At 35.6% G+C, this 23,782-nt stretch overlaps 1 protein-coding gene across 9 annotated transcripts in view; it reads right to left on the bottom strand.

Moving 5' to 3' along the window:
* The window catches only part of MLLT10 (MLLT10 histone lysine methyltransferase DOT1L cofactor), a 207,443-nt gene that overhangs the window by 35,834 nt on the left and 147,827 nt on the right, over positions 1 to 23,782 (bottom strand). For 7 of the 9 annotated variants that reach the window (XR_003037741.2, XR_003037742.2, XM_025000949.2 and 4 more), the window contains exons 12-13: positions 21,898 to 21,942; positions 21,024 to 21,056 (exon numbers count right to left, since the gene is read on the bottom strand). The exons of 1 other annotated variant lie outside the window; for it this stretch is intronic. Coding sequence is in view for 6 of the 8 variants with exons in the window: in XM_025000949.2 (XP_024856717.1) it covers positions 21,024 to 21,056; positions 21,898 to 21,942 (78 nt within the window). In the remaining 2 variants the exon portion in view is untranslated. The remainder of the gene's footprint in view (positions 1 to 21,023; positions 21,057 to 21,897; positions 21,943 to 23,782) is intronic. One more of the 9 variants, XM_025000952.2, reaches the window with a different exon arrangement.

Here is a 23,782-nt window from a genome sequence, read left to right as displayed (position 1 = left end):
TCTCTAAACTTAAGTCTATTTTCATACTGCATTAGCATGTACTTAAATGGGAAACTGCACAGCTAAATAGGCAGCAATCACACTTTGAAACTAGTGTTCAGGTTATTGCAATAAAATGGAACAAATCAAAATTTTCCTTTCTTATCAAATCAGGAAAGCATGGAATTCTGAGTGTTTTTTGAAAATGAAGCTCACTTGCTTACCTCAACTCTCTCATACATCAGGTATTATGGTTCAGCATTATCACTAAGACCTCTAAATCTTTTTTTCCGAAAGCAAATGATCCTCTTTAGATTGTTCTGTACTTGTTTTCTGTTTAACTTCACTCTATTTCCATCTTTTACAAGCTATATGCTATTTTAATCCAAATCAAGGTGACATTCATCAAACTAAATAGACCTGAATCCTGCAATGCACAAACTCTAGGAAAATACCCTGAAATTCACCTGTTCAAGATAGAATAAGAAACAAAGATGCAGAATGACAAAGAGAGTGGCAGTAACATACTGATTCGTTTATCCATCCAAGAAATATTTATTTCGTATGTGCTAAAATATAGCCACTATGCTAGGAGCAGGGAATAAAGTAGGGAACACGACAGAAAAGATCTCTGCTCTCCAGGAATATACAAACTAACCAGGGAGGCAGACATTAAAACAAACACATGACTATAAGCTGTGCCAAGTGCTCTGATGGAAGAGAAAAGGGTGCCATCAAAGTGAAAAATTAAGAAGCAGAAAAAATGATACACCAAGACCTAAAGGTTAGGTACATAGTTAACTGAACAAAGAGTGAAGGAGAAAAGCTTGTTCAAAAGACAACACATACTCATTGTTAATAATTTTAAATAAATGTGAAAGCAGGAAAAGAAACTTTTAAATATATTTGTAAAAAACATTAATTTATATATTTAATATAATTATATATAATTAATGCATATAATACAATACACTATAATATATAACATATTATAATGAAATATAAACAATATCCTCCTCCTCCTCCTAAGTTGCTTCAGTCGTGTCCAACTCTGTGCGACCCCATAGATGGCAGCCCACCAGGCTCCCCTGTCCCTGGGATTCTCCAGGCAAGAACACTGGAGTGGGTTCCATTTCCTTCTCCAATGCATGAAAGTGGAAAGTGAAAGTGAAGTCACTCAGTAGTGTCCGACTCTTAGCGACCCCATGGACTGCAGCCTACCAGGTTCCTCCATCCATGGGATTTTCCAGGCAAGAGTACTGGAGTGGGGTGCCATTGCCTTCTCCGATAAACAATATATTTAACATTAAAATATTAATTTATATATTTAATATAATTATGTACTTTCTATATTTAATATAATATTAATTTATATATTTAAATATTATTATATATTTTCAAACTTTTCAGTACATAGCTTACAGTTGTGCTGTATACAGCTGCCTATATACTGGATAGAGAATTTTAATCCTTTTATTAACTTACCATACACATTTTTGGGTTTCATTATATTTCAAAATGTTTTATATCATTTTGATATCAATTGAATATTGCAGAATTGACCTGATTTTACAATATTCCACAAATATTTATGTGCCTTATATGATCAGATGCAATATGTGCTGCTAAACACACTACAAAAAAAGAAAACAGATACTATCCTTGCACTCATGGAGCTTACAGTGACAGATCCACACATTAAATAATCACACAACTATTAGTGCTATGATGAAAAAGTAGAATGTGCTACGACAGAATATGAAGGGTAACTTAATTAAGATTCACAGTACAAAAAGGAAAAAAAAAAAAAAAAAAAGGATCAGCAGTAAAGAGCAGAAATCCTTAGGGGTGGTCTCTATTTTTACTTGCCGAGAATTCATTCCCATTTCTTTTTCAAACAGCACCCTATTTTCCATTAGGGATATACTCCTGGCCAGGGATGAATATGTGATCTAACCTGATGTGGAGCGTTTCTGCGGGGAACTTACACCTTTAACACATGCCCACCACGGCAGAGAATGGTCAGACCTAAGTTAGTCTAATACTACTAGTAGTCTATTAGGTTCTTGTTCACCTGGCCCTGGAAACTACTGTTTCTCTCCTCCCAAAGGTTTTGGATGAGGTTTTTCTACTAATTCTCTGTGCGGTATAATAAGCAAAGAAACAAAATACTCAAAAATGAAGCTAGAATCCAGCCCAAGAACAAGTTCAGGTATAACTCTGCAGGCAATAAACGACTTGCCAAAATCACAGTAATGGAAAACTATTAAAGCATTTTAACCTAGAGAGTAACAAGATCAGAATAGTATTTTTTAAAGATCACTTTGAATATAATGCGAATGCCTTAAAAGACAATAGAAGGGGACTTGCCCAGTGGCACAGTGGATAAAAATCCACTTGCCAATGCAGGGCACATCGGTTCAAAGCCTGGTCCAAGAATTCCAAGTGCTGTGGACAAACTAAGTCCGTGTACACAATCACTGAGCCCACATGCTGCAACCACGGAAGCCTGTGTGCCTAGAGCTCGGGCTCCGAAGCAAGAAAGGCCACTGCAACGAACAGCCTGCACACCACAACAAAAAGCAGCCCCCATTCACTGCGAGAGAAAGCCCACACAAAGCAACAAAGACTCGACAGAGTCAAAAATGATTTTTTTTAAAACAGACAACAGAAGAGTGGAATCAGGGAGCTAACTTTAATCACTGCAATACTTGAGGCCAAAGATTTTATTTATCTTAAATCTGGTGAGAATTATGGAATGAGTGAACCAGAGGCTCACGACTGAGCCTCAAGGAATTTCAACACCAAATCAGGATGAAAGGGAAGCCACAAGAAAACTAAAAACAAATGGTCCAAACAGTAGGACAACCAAGCTAAGGCAAGAAGAAGAGAAGGGGAAGTGATGTAAGATGATCATGAAAAAAGAAAAGTGAAAATACCCATCTGAACTTGGCAATGTGAAAGCTATTTCCGACCTAAGTGTAGTAGTAGTTGCAGAAAGAAGCCAGTATGAACTGGGTTAAAAAAACAAAAATCAATCAATCAATGGGGGAATTTGTTTCTGTCAATGAGGGAGATCAGGCAATGTAAAAATCTTTCTGATTAAAATTACCTAAAAATGAATAGTTGAGCCTAAAGAAAGAAAAAAACCTTAGGGGCCAAAATGAAGAGGAAAAGCTTTAATAGCTGCCCTACAGCAGCCTCTGTCCGAAACCTAGGAGCTTGGCTTTAATGCTCACAAGGAAAGAGATAAACCTTGAGTCTCCAATGGAGGAAAAGCTGAAATTGGTAAGACCTTGTTTATATAGTTTAGACTTTACAAGGGCTAGACTTTGAGGGGAAAGTTAAGCTATTCTTTCCCAACTCCACCCCCAAAAGACTCTCACAAAACACAAAACCCCAAAATCACAGCATACAGAGGGAGAAAAAAGTTTATCCAATTTGATCTCAGCTTTGAATAAAGGATGGAAAATCTGCCTTGAGATTCAAATAGGTTGACAGCCTTGTCTTCAAATAGGTTTGGGGGTTTGAATTTACACCATGTTCCTGGTCTGGTAAATCCCAAACATTAAATTAACATAAGAAGGGGTTAGGCAGTCTTGTCACTCTCTGAAGGGATACATCCTCAACTCAGAATAGAAAATGAGCTTGCAAAACAAAATTAGAAAACAAGGGAAGAACAATCCTCTTTCTCACAAGTTAGCATATATAAACATTAAAATTTGACTGTCTTCTAAGAACCTTAGAAAATAGAACCAGCAAATAAGGATTAGGACACAAAGATTCCAAATGATTAAGAACCTAAGAAAAGGAATAAAAAATGAGAGAAAGAACAACATTCTATAAGAACCTGGGATTATCCTGCTGTGGTAAGCAGAATTTGAAAGATGTTTCCCAAGTTCCCCCTCTCCTGGTTATTCAACCAAACACTAATCTAGCAACTGTTCTGAAGACACCTGGCAGATTGAATTAAAGTACTGATCAGCTGAACTTAAAATAGGTACATTATCTGGATATGAGGATGGGCCCAGTGTAATCAAATGAGCCCTTAAAAACCAAGGAAGGGCAGGATAGCCAGTGGGAGATGTAGAAGAGAAAGCAAGAGAAATGCAGCAGAAGGGAAAGTCAAAAGAGATTCTAAGTATGAAAAGGACTCAAACCATCACCTAGGGGCACATATGCAAGGATGAGCAAGAAGCCTCTAGGAGCTAAGGGAGGCCCTCAACTGACCAGTATCAGGTAGTGAGGAAGTATTAAAAGAATAGTGGAGACCTATAAGAAGGACATGGAGCCATCTTAAAGGGCTCCCAATGGCTAACTGTGAACAATTTGAGCACCACAACAAAGGTATTATAATCCATACAAATCTGTAAGTCCACAGTGAAATAGACTGAAATGATGAAATTCCTCAACATTCTGATGAGGAATGACTTTAATTTACAGTCTTTCATTTCAAACTCATGCCCATCGAGTTGGTGAAGCCATCGAACCATATCATCCTTTGTTGTCCCGTTCTCTTCCCGCCTTCAATCATTCCCAGCATCAGGGTATTTTCCAATGAGTCAGCTCTTCACATCAGCTCTTCACATCAGGTGGCCAAAGTATTAGAGTTTCAGCCTCAGCATCAGTCCTTCCAAAGAACACCCAGGGCTGATCTCCTTTAGGATGGACTGGTTGGATCTCCTTGCAGTCCAAGGGACTCTCAAGAGTCTTCTCCAACACCACAGTTCAAAAGCATCAATTCTTTGGCACTCAGCTTTCTTCACAGTCCAACTCTCACATCCATACAAGACCACTGGAAAAACCATAGCCTTGACTAGACGGACCTTTGTTGGCAAGGTAATCTCTCTGCTTTTCAATATACTATCTAGGTTGGTCATAACTTTCCTTCCAAGGAGTAAGCATCTTTTAATTTCAAAATCACTACAGATCGCAATCACCATCTGTAGTGATTTTGGAGCTCAAAAAAATAAAGTCTGACACTGTTTCCAACGTTTCCCCATCTATTTCCCATGAAGTAATGGGACCAGATGCCATGATCTTAGTTTTCTGAATGCTGAGCTTTAAGCCAACTTTTTCACTCTCCTCTTTCACTTTCATCAAGAGGCTTTTTAGTTCCTCTTCATTTTCTGCCATAAGGGTGGTGTCATCTGCATATTTGAGGTTATTGATATTTCTCCCAGCAATCTTGATTCCAGCTTGTGCTTCTTCCAGCCCAGCTTTTCTCATGAGGTACTCTGCATATAAGTTAAATAAGCAGGGTGACAATATACAGCCTTGATGTACTCCTTTTCCTATTTGGAACCAGTCTGTTGTTCCATGTACAGGTCCAACTGTTGCTTCCTGACCTACATATAGGTTTTTCAAGAGGCAGGTCAGGCGGTCTGGTATGCCCATCTCTTTCAGAATTTTCCACAGTTTATTGTGATCCACACAGTCAATGGCTTTGGCATAGTCAATAAAGCAGAAATAGATGTTTTTCTGGAATTCTCTTGCTTTTTCGATGATCCAGCGATGTTGGCAATTCTCTGGTTCCTCTGCCTTTTCTAAAACCAACCTGAACATCTGGAAGTTCATGGTTCGCGTATTGCTGAAGCCTGGCTTGGAGAATTTTGAGCATTACTTTACTAGTGTGTGAGATGAGTGCAACTGTGCAGTAGTTTGAGCATTCTTTGGCATTGCTTTTCTTTGGGATGGGAATGAAAACTGACCTTTTCCAGAGCTAAATTCTTAAAAACAAGAAAGAAAAAACCAGACCAGGTCCATTAAAAAAGAAAAACCCACAAAGAATTCCTAAAATTTAAAAACACATTCACTAAACAGAAACAATAATAGAGTAAAGAAATTATGAGTGAACAAAAAGTGCTAAAGAAATTAAATAGATATAGCACACAGAGATTAACAAGTGGAGATTATAAAAGAGAGGGTAAGGAATATGAAAGGTGAAAATCTTAAAAAAGTCCTCAAGAACAGAAAGAATAGGAAGAGTAATAATTTGAGATATAATGGTTACAACTGGGTCCAGAACTGACGATAGACACGAATTCTCTCAATGAAGCAGCACAGAAGATCTTAAACAGGGGTGTGCATGGAAAACGGTCTGAAGCTTAGGCACACAAACAGGAAAGGGATTAAAAGAGAGTCTGGGTGTTTTTTCAAGAGGAAAGACTAGAGCATGTTTAGATGTAGATGGTCAAAGATAAGTGATAGTGAAAGAGAGGGTAAAGAAACTAAAATGATAAGGTCTCACTGTCATAAAATGACGGCATAAAAAGGATAGATGAGATCCAGATCACAAGTAAGGATTAGCCTTTGACTGCAAGAAGGACTGGAGAGAAAGAAAAGAAGATGGATACAAATCAAGCACAGTTGCAGAACTGGGTGTTGAGAGATCAAGGTTTTCCTGGGAATAAAAGACAAAGACATCTACTACAGTGGGGACAGGGAAAGGGGAGGAAGAACTAAAATACCATGGCAAAAATTGAGAGGTTCCCAGTGATGTGTACTAGTGTTGCCAAGTAATGTAAATGTTACTCAAGGCTAATATCAGGAACCTAAACACTTAGCTCAGATGAAGTATAAAAATACAGGTAGTCAGGTTAATGAAGGAAAGTACTAAACTAAGAAGAGATAAGACACACCAAAACTGGTATCAATCATAAGCCTAGATGAGAAACATCATGAAGTTCATCACACAGTGATTTATTTTTTAATTTCTTTACTTTAATAAAAAAGAAGGTATAGTAGGAAACAAAAATTGTCCAGTAAAATGAAGATCATAATCTTATTAGATGTGGCAGCTGTTAAAACAATTATTCATTCTTCATGAAAGATTTTTTGTTATTTAAATAAAAACATAAAAGTAACAACAACATTCAATTTTAGAAAGTGAAGACAAGGAAAAAACTACTCTCAAATCTTTAACATAGTTACTATAATTATGTCTAATATTTTATTCTCTATATTTCTGACTCTTCCAACTAGAATCTGAGCACCAAGAAAACAAGAATCATAAGAAATTGAGAGTCTTTTACCATAGAGTCATTATTTATGCGTAATAATACACAACTTGTTGTTCTGGGTTTGATGTCTGGGAAAATATATCCTGGATATATCCAGAAAATATATCCAGGATATATTTTCAAGTTATTAGATAAACTTCCTAAATAAAACTCAATGATCAAATCTAGGTGATACTGTAAGAAATAAGGTATAATTTTCACATTCCCAATACTTTCACTTTTCCTCTATGATAAATATCCCTGTAACTCTAGTCTTTTCATATGTTGTACCATTTCCTTAGAAAAGTAATCACTTCTATTTAGTCCTTTGCGATGTCCTTAAGAAGCACTTCATAGTTAAGAGTCCATGTTTTAGAATTCTTTCCTTTCTTGATATTTCTACATTTTCCCTATAATGTGTCCAGATGAGAATTTTTTCTTCACTCTTTTTTCTTTGGCACTCCAAGGGCTGTTTCAATCTAAGACCTCATTTTTTTTTTTTTTTTTAAAGAAAGTTTATCTCCATTATTTCTTCACATTATTTCCTCTTCTATATTCTTTCTCTGCCTTTCTGGGGCTCCTGTTATCTAGATTCTACTTCTATCCTCCTTGCTGTTCAGTCACTCAGTCAAGTTCGAATCTTTGTGACACCATGGGCTGTGTGTAGCACGCCAGGCTTCCCTGTTCTTTTTAAATTTTTTTATACAGATCCTTTCCATCTTTCTACAGATTTCCTTAATCTGACCTACCTATTAATTATTCTCTTCCTTGGCTTTATGCATTGCTATTTATTCCATATATGGTGTTCTTTATTTTAACCATTATAATCTTCCATACCTAAAATTTCTGTCTCTTTTTATAATGTTTTCTTAGTTTAAAATTATTTCCTCTCACATGTTTTATATGTTTATTACACTGATTTGGTCTCTCTCCATAGTTCTGTTAAGGACTGATCTGGGGAAGGTCAGATTCTTAGGTCTCCTAAATCTTCACACACCTAGAAACAACTTTCAATATGAGCTTTCTAATTTGGAATAAAAATATTAGTTGCTTCTAATACTTTTGGAGCATGATGCATGCTCCACAAGCATCATGAAGAAAAATCTGAGAAGCATAATTCCAAATATTTAGCTGTTATTACATGAATATACTATTCTATCAGGAACAGGTATATACATCAATCCACTCCAAGTAGCTACACTTTAAGCATCAGGTAAAATGTTCCATTCTCTGGTATCTCGTTCCCTCAGATGAAAGTAATTTCCTCTGACCTTGAACTCTTATTATACTATAGATCATTTAAGAAGTTATAACAATTATCTGGAAATTATTTATATACACAGTTCTTTTCCTTAGATTTTATGTTCCCAAAACAAAGGTCCATATAGTCAAATTTTCCAGTATTCACGTATGGATATGAGTTGGACCATAAAGAAAGCAGAGCACCAAAGAACTGATGCCTTCAAATCGTGGTGCTGGAGAAGAGAGTCCCCCGGACTGTGAGGAGATCAAATCAGTCAATTCTAAAGGAAATTAACCCTGAATATGCACTGGAAGGACAGATGCTGAAGTTTCAATACTTTGACACCTCATGTGAAGAGTCAACTCACTGGAAATGACCCTGATGATGGGAAAGATTGAAAGCAAAAGCAGAAGGGGGAGGCAGAGCATGGAATAGTTAGATAGCATCATCGACTCAATGGATATGAATGTGAGCAAACTCTGGGAGACAGTGAAAGACAGGGAAGCCTGGCATGCTGCAGTTCATGGGGTCACAAACAGTAGGACACAACTTAGCGACTGACAACAATAACAAAGGCAGGACCCACTTGCAGTATATACTTATTTCCCCAAAGCAACTAACCAGGATCTTAGATATAGAAACAATATATACCTGCCAAATGAAAAACAACCAAGACACTCCTGAGAAGGAATGTTTAATACTGCAGATACTCACAGCCTGCAAGATTTGTTTTATTAATATGTACAACTGATGTTTTTAGGAGAGAAAAAAGGATAGAGTAGATGCATACGTTAATTGGTTTAGAGTAGTAGATTCAGAATATACATGCTTATTCTCAACCATTCCAGAAGTAACACATAGATACATTATAGAATCAGAGAACTGTTACAAATCAGAGAATATGGTCTCAGATTCTTCTTTCTCTCAGTGAGAGAGAAGTGTCACAGATGTAGAAAATAGCCTTTAAAAAAATCAAAGATTTAGGTAGGCTTCTAAATCTTGACAGGTAAATAGTTTAAGGGATCTTAGAACCCAACATACCATGTCTTTACAAATTCAAACAAATACAATAAGAACACGATCGAGTTCTTCATCCCATCAACCATCCACATTTATGGAGAATTCCTTTCAGTTATCATTTCTGTGACTACAGGTCTCTAACGCTGCTTTATATGGGAAGGCTCCCAAGCTACATTAGGATTATTAATTTAACACTATTATCTATTTCAGAACCATGCTTGAGTTTGGTACATACCTATGAATTTAAGTTCCTGCTCTGTTAGTATAAAACTGTCAACATTGTCTAAAGAAAGGACACACTTTAATTTTGAATTTTTAATAAACCAATTCCTAAAAACTACCATGACAGACAAGTTGAAAAACTTAAGACTTGTGAGAAGGAAAAATCAGTACAGTTAAAGTCAAAACAGGAAGAGGTTAGTAATTATATATTTATTTTTCACTAAAATAAAAAGGTAGCACTCTAAATAAAGGTATTATCAAATAGCAGCATCATTTAATTTAAAATAAATTCTTATAAATTCATGTCCATTTATACTAATTCCTTCTATGAGAACTTTTCAGATTCTTTTTCTCTTGTAGTTTCAATGAAATGCTTATACATTTCACTTTGTAAATAAGATGCATACTGCAAATGACTTTTAGCCCCAGTGGCTGATTCACCACTCATATATTAATATCCTTATGTGTTTATCACTTAAAAGTCTTGAACAGCCATCTTTCAGGTACTTACAGAGATCCGCAAAGTAGCCTGGATGCTTTGAGATGGAAAAAGTCTTACTGTTTTATCTGTAATATATATCTTATATTACTTAGCAAGACTATATAGTAATTAGTTAAATTCCCTCCTCCTTAGGAACAAATACCGAAATCAACAGCAGTTATTTGTTGTATCTTGGGGTGTAACAATTTATTGTATAAAAATAACATACCAACTAATTCGGTAAGAAGGAAAAACAAGTCTATTGTGATGAAAAAGAAATTAGATCTAGAATGATCTAGATCCACTATTCTCAGTCTCCACACTATTCACACCAACAGCTTCTCCCATCAGCGATGCCTCATTACACATAGTTAATCTCAGATGATTCACAGAGGGACTGGGGAACGGTTCTGTCTGGGAACTACTCATCCCTGTTCTCAGATCTCTACCTCAATCCTGCCTTGAAAGAAGAAGGGGACATTTATGAAGAGAAAAAAAATCTAGTTTCCTACAAATCATTCTGAATAAACCTGAGAAGGCAATGGCACCCCACTCCAGTACTCTTCCCTGGAAAATCCTATGGACGGAGGAACCTGGTAGGCTGCAGTCCATGGGTTTGCTACAAGTAGGACACGACTGAGCGACTTCCCTTTCACCTTTCACTTTCATGCACTGGAGAAGGAAATGGCAACCCACTCCAGTGTTCTTGCCTGGAGAATCCCAGGGACGGGGGAGCCTGGTGGGCTGCCATCTATGGGGTCACACAGAGTCGGACACGACTGAAGTGACTTAGCAGCAGCAGGATCCTGTTCTTGAGAGAGAATATTCCCCCCAAATCAATTAGCATTCATATTATTCTCAATCCTATAGCAGATATCTATGAATAACTGGTTGACGTTACTTTGTCTCCTCCATCAAATGAGATTTGTTTAATAAGCATGGTTGTGACAAACTATAAGCACCATAATTAAGGGAATTTAAAACCTTAGTAAATGGGGCACTGAAATCAATTACCAATATTACTGTGGTGAAAACAGATCTAAGCTCTTTAGCTACTTTAATCTACTATTTCAAAATTATATTAAAAGTGAGACTTGAAGCTAAACAAATGAAGCAACTCTACTTTTGCAGCAAAGAACCAAGTTACTACTGTGACAGAAACAAGATGGCCTAATGCAAAAGCTTAATTTCTCAAGAAAATAAACACATTACAGAAATATATAAAACCTATTCAAGGACTATGTAGCAACTGACAATAATTTATGCATTCAACATTCATGATAAGTTAAATACCAGTGAAATAAAGAGTAAAATCCACTGCCTATGCTACATGGCTTTACAGTCTAGTAAGGCAGAAAAACTATAAACAAACAAATAATTAAACCACCTAGAAAGCACTAGAGCAAAATCACGCTTTAAATAGGATGATGAAAATCAGGCTGATGATGTGCTAGGTTTTAACTGGACTATGAAACTAAACTGCAATCCTGTATACACAGTACTTGTTTCATCATTATTTTAAGTATACTTGCCAGATGAAATCTAGAGGTTAAACTTAGACTTCAGTAATATCATAAAATCTAAATTCTATCACTCAAGCTAGCTAGTTCCAAGGTACCACCATGAAACAAAATGTTATGAAATACAAGGCACTTAACTTCACAGACACCTATTTAAAATTTACCCCCCACCTAGCCCCATTGTTTTTTGAGCAACCTCCAGGAGATAGTGAAGGCCAGGGAAGCCTGGCGTGCTACGGTCCATGTGTTGCAGAGTCAGATATGACTTACTGACTGAACAACAATACTGTTGCTCAAAGCCGTCAAATGACTATTTTTTTTGCCTTTCCAAACTGCCTTAAAAGTTTCCAAAATTTACTAAAAGGCTTTTACATTCTGTCTTTCTCCTATCTATTCAATTCTCTTTTTCTGTTAGGACAATAATTTTAATATTATTTCAACTCAACTTTCCTAAATTTCTCTCATCAAACAGAATTCATCCTACTTGAGGCTATTTTTAAAATATATATTTTGGCAAAGTGCTTTCCTAAAAGTAATTTTCTTTGTATTGATGATATTCTTACTTCCTTATCGAAAAATACCAATTTCAAAAGTTTATGGAATATTTTACACATTTTCAAAAAACTCACCATGATTATTAAGTCCTAAGATCTTCTATGAGAAACAGCAAATCAAGAAATACGCTTAAAATTCAAAATGACTATTCAACATACAATATGTCCTTGGTGCTTATACTTTCATTAGTTTTTCAAAGCAAGTCTTACAGAAATAGCAAATTTTAATTTTATAAAGTTCTGTATAACAAGACATTTTGAGATGTATCAATGCTAGAGGCTGAATAAAGTAATCCAGTTTAATGCTTCAGAATCTCAGCATTCTAACAGAAGAGTTTATGGGTTTTTTTTATCCCCCTCCACAAATGTGAGACAAGTATGACTAAGATACAGATTACAGAAACAAAAACAATTGTCTGGAACAGCAGTAGAAACAGAATGAAGAAAGCATTAGACCACCAGGTACACCAGAAGTGCAAGGTGTTTTGGTTTTAGTTAATGTCAACAGACGGGGAAAAAAATTTCAGGAGATAAATCTACGCTTAGTTTTAAATTCTACTTTCTTTAGATAAAAGTAGATGGAAGGTCATACCAGCAGATACAACCAAAGTTTAAATCACTGATTTTGCAGAGAGCAGTCTATCAGGAAACTGACTAGGATATACTCATGCCACAAGAAGTAGGAGAGAAAGGTGAGCCTGGAGAGGCAGGTGAGTCCAGGAAAAACTTCTTATGCCTTGTTAAGGACTATGAATTTATCCCATCAACACCAGGATTTAAGTAACACAGTGACATGGTCAAATCTGCATCTTTAAAAAAAGATCTGAGATCAATAATCTAACTTTCTATCTTAAGAAATTAGAAAAAGAGCAAACGAAATTCAAAGTAAGCAGAAGGGGGAAAAAAAGCAGAAATATAATAAAGAACAGGAAAACTATAAAGGAAATTAATGAAACCACAAGTAGGTTTAAAAATACACAAAACTGCTAAATCTCCGGCTAGACTGACAAAGGAAAAGACTCATATTACTATAATCAGGAATAAAAGGGGACTTTACTACACATCTTATGAAAAAAAATTTTTTAAGGATTATAAAGATAATATTATGAATAACTATATGCCAACAAATTTAAAAATCCAGATGAAATGGGCAAATTCTTAGAAACATCCAAAATACAAAAACTGACCCAAGAAGATATAATTTTTCTAAAAAAAAAAAAAAAAAAACACACACACACAAAACAAATGCCCAATAAAAACATAAAAAGATGCTAATTCATGAGTCGTAAGGGAAATGTAAATCAAAACCAAAATAAGGTACCATTTTACATCCACTTGGATGGCTATGGAAAAAAAAAAAAGGAAGAAGTAGTCTTGGTGAGGAGGTGGTAAAATTGGAACCCTCGTGTACTGCTAATGGAAATGTAAAATGGTACAGCTGCTGTGGGAAAGAGTTTGGTAGTTCCTCAAAAAGTCACCATAATGAACCAGCAATTCTACCCTACAAACACACACAAGACAAATAAAATTAAACCAATATGTTCACACAAATACTTGTGTGAAAGTTGAGAGCAGTATCAGTCATACTATTCAAGAAGTGGAAACAACCAAATGTCCATCAACTGATGACTGGATAAACCAAATATGGTATATATCCATATAATGTGTATCATCCAAACATTAGAAAACAAACAAAAAAGAATGAAGTGTTGATATGTGCTATAATGTAGATAAACCTTTTGTTTAAACATAAAAAACATTAAATCAAGTAAAAGGAACCAAACACAAATTCCCTCTATGTGTAATGCCAAAAATAGGCAAATCTATAGAGACAGAACCCAAACTGAGGGACAGATTTCTCTGGTGGCTCAGTGGTGAAGAATCCGCCTGCCAAGGGGGCTTGATCCCTGGGTTGGGAAGATACCCTGGAGAAGGCAATGGCAATCCATGCCAGTATTCTTGCCTGGAGAATCCCATAGACAGAGGAGTGAGCAGGCTACAGTCCATGGGGTTGCAAAGAGTCGGAGACACTTAGAGAGACAGAAAATAGATTATTGATTGCCAGGATACAGAGGGGGAAGACAATATACTGGGATTAAGAGATTTATTCTGGTACTGATCACATTGTGAATATGGTTGACCCTCAAACAATATGAATTTGAACTGCATGGGTCCACTTACATGTGAATTTTTTTCAGTAGCAAATACTGCAGTACTACACGATCCTTGGCTGAATTCATGGATGTGAAAATAACTATAGGAAAGAAATCTGTATATACAGGGCCAACTATAAATTATATGCAAAAATTTTACATGTGAGGAGTGTTAGGGCCCCTAACTCTTGAGATATTCAAGGGCCAACTGTATACCAAAAACATATACTATATACTATAAATGGTTAAAATTGTAACTTTCATATTAAATAAATTTTATCTCACTAAAGATGCTGGGGGGAAAAATAAGATACTGAAGAAGTAGACCAAAAGTCATTTACTCCAAAAAAGGATCAAAGTAGGAAAAAGAAATAAGGGAGTATAATTTTACACATACATGCAAAACAACTAAGCAAAGGAATTATAAACAAAATGCAAGGTAGTTGTTAACCATGGGGAATGCAATGGTGAAGAGTATTCAACAGTGCTGGTAACATGCTATCTCTTAAATTGGCAGTAAACTCCTGAGTGCTCAAGTTGAAAAAGGATCTATGAAAATAAGGCAAAATATTAACAGGTGTTGTATCTGTAATAAATTCATAATGTCTGTACTTTTCTATAAATGTGAAATATTTTATAAATTTATTAAAAAGATAAAGGAGAATGATATAATGGAATACAAACAGCTTCAAAACAGAGTGACCAACAATATCTCTGCAATGAAATCAAGTAAGATAAAAACCCGACTCTCTCATGGAATTGGCAATCAGAACAGGTTACCAGTAATTTGAGAGAGAAAAGTTAACAAAAAAGGTACAAAGCCAAAATTATTCAACAAATACATGTACTAGCAAAGTCTAACCTCGGAAATGACTTAAGCAACACCTTCTTAAAGTACACTAGAATAATTGTAAGCAAATATGGTATGCAGAATACTACCCTCCCCCCACAAAAGTACCCATGCCTTAATGTCCACAACCTATGAATGTGTTACCTTAAATGGCAAGAGACTACACAAATGTATGTAACTTAAGGACCCAGAGAAGCAGAACTGTCTGGGTCGACCCCACATAACCAGAGTCCTCACAAAGTGTATCTGAGAACCAGACAGACTGAAACATGAGAGACTCCCCCCAAAATTGATGGCTCTGAAGACAGAGATCTCAGGGTAAGGAGAGCAGGCACTCCTCCAAAGCTGGAAAACATAAGGAAACACATCTTCCTATACAGATTTGAAAAAGGAACAAAGCCTGCCCACACCTTAACAGACCCAGTAAGGTTCATGTCAGACTTCTACAGAACTATAATAAATGTGCATTTTTTTCAGTTTCTGATAATTTTTTAGAACAACCACAGAAAACAAATATAAGAAGAATAAAATGGAATGTAAATTCTTTTTCTTTCCTCCTCTGGTGACAAGTCTCAAGCTTTTTATTGCTTGATGTTCAATATAATGAAGAAGAAAAAATTTTAAAGCTAACATTTGACACCTCATATCCATTAGGAGGGTTACTATTAAAAAAAAGCAAGAAAACAAGTGTTGGCAAGGATATTAAGAAATTGGAACCCTGAACGCTTTTGGTGGGAATGTAAAGTGTGCAGCAACTATGGAAAACGGTATAATAGCTTCTCAAAAATTAAAAATATAACTATGTAAAAAATAAATAAGCCACAAAGATCTATTATACAGCACAGGAAGTACAGCCAATAATGTATTAATAACTTTAATGGGGTATAACCTATAAACATTCTGAATCACTGTTGTATACCTAAAACTAACAAAATGTTGTAAATTTAAACAAGTATCGCAAATACTTAAATTTTTTAAAATTAAAAACATATAACTATCATAAGCTCCAGCAAGTGCACTTCTGGGTAAAATGAGATACCAAGACTTTTGAACAGCCACATTCAAAGCAGCTTATTCACAATAGCCAAAAGGTGGATGCAACCCAAATATACCTTAACAGATAAATGGATAAGAAGTGGTATGTTCATATGATGCAGTATTAATATTATTCAGCCTCAAAAAGGAAGGAAATTCCAATACATGCTATAACATGGATAAATCTTGAGGATATGAGCCTGAGTGAAATAAGTCAGTCACAAAAAAGATAAATATTATATGATTCTATTCACATAAGGTATCTAGAGTAGTCAAATTCATACACAGTAAAATGGTGGTTGTCAGGGTCTGAGGAGGCAGGGAATGGGGAGCTACAGTTTTATCACTATAGTTTCAGTTTTTGTAACACTGAAAAATTCTGGAGATTGCTTGTACAATACTGTGAATGTATTTAACACTAACTGTACAATTGAAAAAGGTTAAAATGGAAAATTTTGTATTATGTGTATTTTACTACACTTTAAAAAAAGAGACTTGAAAAAAAAAACACAAACATATGGATATTTCCAACTAAATCCAAACAACTCTCCTTCAATCCTCCATAGGCTAAATATCAATTCACTAGGTGCCAATTCTACACTTATCTTTACAACTGAAAATATAAGTCCAGAGTGATTCCATAAGGAAAAAAACGACATCAATTTGGAAGGGAAAAAAATAAAACTATCGCTATTTGCAGATGGTATGCTGCTATACACTACATTAAGTCCCCTACTATGAACTTTCAAGTTGTAAACTTTCAAGAATGCAAATAAGTAAGTAAGTTGCATGCATGTAAGTTAGTTCACATGTCTGGCATGAACTACTGTACTTTCCAAGGTAAAGTACTCTAAGATTAAAAATTTTTTATTTTTGTGTTTGCTTATTATTTGTGTGAATTATAAACCTATTACAGCACAGTACTATGTAGCAGACTGTGGTAGTTGGGTACCTAGGCTCACTTTCTTGGGACTTATAAACACACTTAAACTTATAAATGTACTCTCAGAATGGAACTTGTTTAGATGTAGGGGACTTACTGTATAGAAAGCTCTAGATACTTCACCACAAAAATGTTAAAATGAATAAATAAGTTCAATAATGCTGCAGGATATAAAATTAACATACAAAATCAGTCACATTTCTATACACTGATAACAAACTAAACAATAAAACAACCCCACTAACAACTGCATCATAAAGAATAAAATACCCAGGAACAAATTAAATCAAGGAGGTGAAAGATCTCTACACTGAAAAATAAAAGGCATTAATGAAAGAAATCGAAGGCACAAATAATGGAAAGATATTCCATATTTATGAACTGGAAAAATTAATGTTAAAATGTCCATACTACCCAAAGCAAGCTACAGACTCCATGTAATCCATATCAAGATTCCAATGGTATTTTTCACAGAAATAGAAGAAAAAAAAAAATTAAATTTGTATGGAACCACAAAAGGCCCCAAACAGCAAAAGCAAAGAGAAAGAACAAACCTGGAAGCATCATGTACCCTGATTTCAACTATATTACAAAACTATAGTAATCAAAGCAGTACGGTATTGGCACAAAAACAGATATACAGATCAGTGCAACAGAACAGGGAGCCCAGAAATAAACCCAAGCATATATGGTCAAGCTGTGACAAAAGAACCAAGAACATAAAATGGGGAAAGGACAGTCTTTGCAATGAATGGCGCTGGGACAACTGGACATCCATATGCAAAAAGATGAACCTGGATTTTATAGTCTACACAAAACCCAACTAAAAATGGATTAAAGACTTGAATGTAAGACTTGAAACCATAAAAGTCCTAGAAGAAAACACAGGTGATAAGCTCCTTGATACTGGTCTTGACTATGATTTTTGGATTTGATAACCAGGATCAGCACTCCTAACCCCAGTTGTTTCAGTTGTTCAAGGGTCACCTATATCTGATAAAGGGATAATATCCAAAATACGTAAACAACTCCTACCACTCAAAAGACAAAAAATATCCGACTAAAAAATGGGCAGAGGATCCGAAAACATGTTTTTTCAAGGACAAACAGATGGCCAAGAGACACATGAAAAGATGCTCAACACTGCTAATCAACAGGGAAATGCAAATCAAAACCACAATGAGATATCACGTCACATCTGTTAGAATGGCCATTATCAAAAATATAAGAATTAAGTATTAGTGAAAATGTGGAGAAATGGGAACCTGTGTTGTAAGAATATAAACTGGTGAAGCTACTATGGAAAACTGTTCGGAGGTTCTTTTTAAAAAAACAAAACAAAGGCCTAACATGGATCCATTTCTGGGCATTTATTCAAAGAAGACAAAAACACTTAATCCAGAAAAGTATGTGTACCCCCCCATGTTCACTGCAGCATTACTTACAAAACCCAAGACATGGAAACAACCTAAATGTGCATCAGTAGATGGGGTGGAATGGGTAATGGGGGTCAAAAGGTACAAACTTCCAGTTATAAAATAACCCAAGATTTTAAAGAAAATCTGTGTTTACTGTATTACTCCATGACATTAACTTCATGCACCATGCAGAGAAACATGACAATTGCCCCATTAAATTAATATAACCAGTATTTTGTCAGTTACTAATGGCAAAGGATTTCTGTGGCACCTGACACTATTTACCTTTTTTTTTTAAACCCCGTGTAGTCAAAGCTATGGTTTTTCCAGTAGTCATGTATGAACGTGAGAGTTGCACTATAAAGAAAGCTGAGCACCAAAGAATTGATGCTTTTGAACTGTGGTGTTGGAGAAGACTCTTGAAAGTCCCTTGGACCGCAAGGAGTGAGTGAGTGAGTGAGTGAGTGAAGTCGCTCAGTCGTGTCCGACTCTTTGCGACCCCATGGACTGTAGCCTACCAGGCTCCTCTGTCCATGGGATTCTCCAGGCAAGAATACTGGAGTGGGTTGCCATTTCCTTCTCCAGGGGATCTTCCAGACCCAGGGATCGAACCCAGGTTTCCCGCATTGCAGGCAGACACTTTAACCTCTGAGCCACCAGGGAAGCCCCTGGACTGCAAGGGAGATTCAACCAGTTCATCCTAAAGGAAATCAGTCCTGAATATTCATTGCAAGGACTGATGCTAAAGCTGAAACTCCAATACTATGGCCACCTGACGTGAAGAACTGACTCATTAGAAAAGACCCTGATACTGGGAAAGATTGAAGGCAGGAGGAGAAGGGGACGACAGAGGATGAGATGGTTGGGTGGCATACTGGCTTGATAGACATGAGAGTTTGAGTAAACTCTGGGAGTTGGTATGGACAGGAACTCTGGCGTGCTGCAGTCCATGGGGTTGCAAAGAGTCAGACACGACTGAGCGAGTGAACTGAACTGATACTCTTCAAATTTTCACAATACTTCTAGAATAAATTAATAATATTAATTATTAATTATATTACTAATATTCCAGAATTTAAAAAACAAGTCTAAATTTATGTATGCAAACTGAAAATGATGTTTTTATACTTTCCTATCAAAGAACGTTAACATATTTACTTTACTCTAAAGAATGCTGCTAATCCCCTTTCCTCTGGATACAAATGTTCAAGAGTTCCTTTTTATCTGGAGTATTTATTCTAAGAGCTCACAATTCCAAGTTACACAGGAAAGCAGGAGTTATCTTTTAAATGCACCCATCAATATAATGCTCATTATGGGTTCCCCATCCCAACCACTTCCACCCTCAAATCAACAGTGTCTTTCTTTATTCACCATGTAAGTCTCTTGCTGGCTATACATTTGTAAACATCTTACAATTTAATCCAAATACAATGCAAATCAATGGCAAATTCAACTACATTAGCAAAACTTTTATCTTCATGAAGTTAATGAAAACGTGCTGGGAAAACTGCCTGGAATCATACAAACAGTACTGAACAAATAAGTTTGTCAGTTAATGACTAAAAATGAAAATCAACAAAAGGTGACAGTAGATTCAATAGGTTTATTTTTTTGAACATCAAAAAATTAAGGTTCTTGGAACTGAAGAAACTCAACCATTTTTGCAAAATTTTATCTTAAAAGTAAAAAAAACTAATGATAGCATTTGCCTTAATATTCTGATTTCAGAACCTAATCCTATAAAAGATTCAAGTCTCCTATAAAAATACTGGTCCCAAATTGGGTATAATCTAAAAGACTTTTTTTTTTAAAGTTGCTTAGTTGTGTCCGACTGTTTGTGACCCCATGGACTATACAGTCCATGGAATTCTCCAGGCCAGGATACTGGAGTGGGTTGTTCCCTCTCCAGGGTATCTTCCCAACCCAGGTCTCCAGGGGATCGGCAGCGGATCATTCCCAATCCAGGTCTCCCATATTGCAGGCAGATTCTTTACCAGTTGAGCCATGAGGGAAGCCCAAGAATAGTGGACAGGGTAGCCTATCCCTTTTCCAGGGATAGTCCCAACCCAGGAATTGAACCAGGGTCTCCTGTACTGCAGGTGGATTCTTTACCAGCTGAGGTACCAGGGAAGCCCACTTATCCTTTGTTTAATCACTCAATGAAACAAGAGAAGTATAATAACAAAAGTATTACGTTTTTAATCCTAAAATAAAATTCACATTCACAGTTGCAAAACAGCAGTTAATTCCTAAAGAAGAAACCAATAATCAACTGCACTGGTAAGAGTTCAAAAGAACCGGGGGCGAGGGTGGGGGGAGTGGGAGAAACATTTGCAAAACTAGAAAAAAGACTTTAATAAAGGAAGAACACTATCACCATTTTGCCTTACAAAGAGACAGTAAAAGCCAAACTGATGAACGAAGTTGACCTATTATCTTCCTATAGGCAATCTACAAAAAGTTTCACTACGGTGCTGAACAATTGATTCAGAGCTAGGTTTCATTTCATCAATAGAACATGCAAGCTTTCAATTGGGATTCTCGACAAAAGGCAACCTTTGTAATAAATGAACCACCAGAGAAGATTCTAATAAAACTTACCATTGTGTATTGCATTCAGCAACTCTGAGAAAGCTTTTAAGTAAGGAAAAAAGGACTTCAGGTTAAGATCATTCTCAAACACACAAAAGAAATACATAGGTATAGACTGAATCAGTATAATAAAATCTCAATAAGTCTATCATGTATCATTACTTAAATCATTACAAGCTTGGCTCAGTTTTCACACAGTATGAATTTCTAGATATTGCATTTCATTTGCCAATATATTATCTACTAATTTGTATGCCAGATATAGTCATAACGATGATAAATTTCCTTAGTAATAAATATATGTAAAGCTACTTTTAAAAAGACATTTAGTAGTCTAATGTCTTTCTTGCTGAATGTCAGTTAACAATAAGATACAATTCTATATAGGTAAATCCACCTTTGGTCACACTGAACAATATTTATCATTAAAAAAAAAAAACAACCTCATTTTAACATCTAACCTAATCAAACATTCTCATTTCCTAGACTTTAGAACAACAGTCTCAACATATGAAGTGGTCTAAGCAAAAAACGCTATCTAATGCCAATATACATATATGAACATTAAGATTAGTGAAAACCAAAATACTGAAAATATTACTTCACTGGGGAACAAAAGTCACAATTTCGCAACAGAAGCACCATATTAAAAGGCCAGTAATCAACAAAATTTGGTCTCAGTTTCACTGTAATATGGATTCTGAACACAGGACAGACAAAACAGCAAGTTAATCTATCACTGTAGGAGAAACCTACATAATTAAGAACCAACTGCATTTTAGAAAATTAAAACTTAAGGGTTCAGAGGTGGTGTAATATACTAGAAAAAGCACTAGAGTAGAAGTCAAAAAGCCTGGGTTACCAACCCAGTTCGACAACTTACTAGTTGTTGGACAAGCTCCATCATGCCGATACTGCATGGAAATTTCTGTTGGGAGGGAGGAGAAAGGAAATCAGCAAAGAAGTTGCCAGTGACTTAAGGGTAGAAAAGAAAGGGGCCAGAAAAACAGGAAAACATTCATCCCAAGTCTAACTGAGAAAGGCAAATAGAACTGTGTGAACAGAAATTATAAGCCAGTAATTGGGATGTCAGGGGTACAAGGACCAAACAGAATGTAATTCTCACAATCTTAACAAGACAGTGTAGAAATATGTGTGCATGCGTATGTGGGCAAAGAATGTGGAAAAGACATAAGGGCTTACAAATGAATCTGTATAACAAATGTTTTAAGAATAAACAGATACACTACTATGAGGAAGTACAGTTAGGCAATGTGATGAATTTTATATAATTAGATAATTTTATATAATTAGATGAGAACAATGTATCAAAAATATCTGAATGCTGTATTCAATTAGAAACTGTAATTTAAGTATGAAAATTTAGTTTATATCTGAGCAGAAATCCATTATGACTTACTGTTATGTAAGTTTTATATAACTTACAGTTACTTAAAACTCATTAAACCACACTCAGCTTATTCTCTTGTACCTTTCATTTTTGATGATTATAATGAACAAGCAATTACTTTTATTCCTTTACTCCTCCCTTATGAAGAGAACTAGCAGAGGGTGACATGAGGCAATAAAGCACTGCTAAAAGGAAAATCTGCTCAGAAATCAGGAGTAAATTTCCGTATGATATTCCACATGAAAAAATAATTGATAAAGCCAGGACTAAGGGAAAGCTGTGACTCAAAAGATCTGGCCTACTAATCTGGAAACAACTGTTATTCACATGTGGCCACCACCTCTGGCCAGTTATTTTTAAAGAAGGGATATCTGGGAATTCTCTGGATATTATGTTAACCAAAAACATGACCTGTAGGAACCATGTGTACCAGAGAGCCTTCAAGGCAACCATCATTCACGCATCTACCTCAAAAGTCAAGTCTAATCATGAGCCCACTCTGAATAATTTGAAATTAAAAAGTAAGACAAAGCAATCACTGTAATGTTAAAGAAACTGATATGAGATACAGTTTAAAGATTAATCACTTAGGCCAGTTTAGTTTAAGTCCTTTCCAAATAACCCAAAAAGATGAGCCATTGTGGGAGAATTTGCCGCCTTAATGCTTCATTAACAAATGCAATACAAGTGAGATTTTAAAAGGCAACTGAAGAGATAGACATGCTATGTTCTAGAGAAATGGTATTTGCTTGGAATGGTGCTAAAAATAATCAAAGGACCTTGTGCAGAAAGATTTTGTCAATGGGAAATAAACTGGAATATGGCTACTCTGGCTTTTGATCTAATATTTTTATAGAAAGATAGCCATAACATAGGGCCAGAAATTTTCATGTCATCAAAGACCCAAAAATATCAGGATTTTCTAAGAAAACAGATTCCAAGGTATTCACTAGTCTTAGCTGTATCCAATATCTTCTTCATTTATAATCCAATATAATCAATGCATACAAAATCATTAACCTAAGTCATTAAGATAGATGTGAATTATGTTCACTAACTGTATCTACTCCTTGGTTTACAGTACTGCATTACTAACTCTACTCTTATGAGTCTATTATAATAATACTTTATATCTTTATGATTCCCTTATTTGCTTACAGAACCAGTCTATTTTTTAATTAAAATATTTTATCAGAAAAAGACTTCTAAGTTTTACTTTACCAATATAAGTAGGTATGACATAAATAGGATCCCTTTCAAAGTTACATGGGCTCAAGTCAAACTTTCATAAACTTCATATTTCAGTAGAAACCAGAAGAAACTTCTAGAGGTGATCTATTCATATTAATAACTTATC

The sequence above is a fragment of the Bos taurus genome, chromosome 13, assembly GCF_002263795.3.
Source record: "Bos taurus isolate L1 Dominette 01449 registration number 42190680 breed Hereford chromosome 13, ARS-UCD2.0, whole genome shotgun sequence".
NCBI classification, from domain to species: Eukaryota; Metazoa; Chordata; class Mammalia; order Artiodactyla; family Bovidae; genus Bos; species Bos taurus.
The sequence above is the reverse complement of the archived record's forward strand: the minus strand, read 5'-3'. Positions and strand labels throughout refer to the sequence as shown.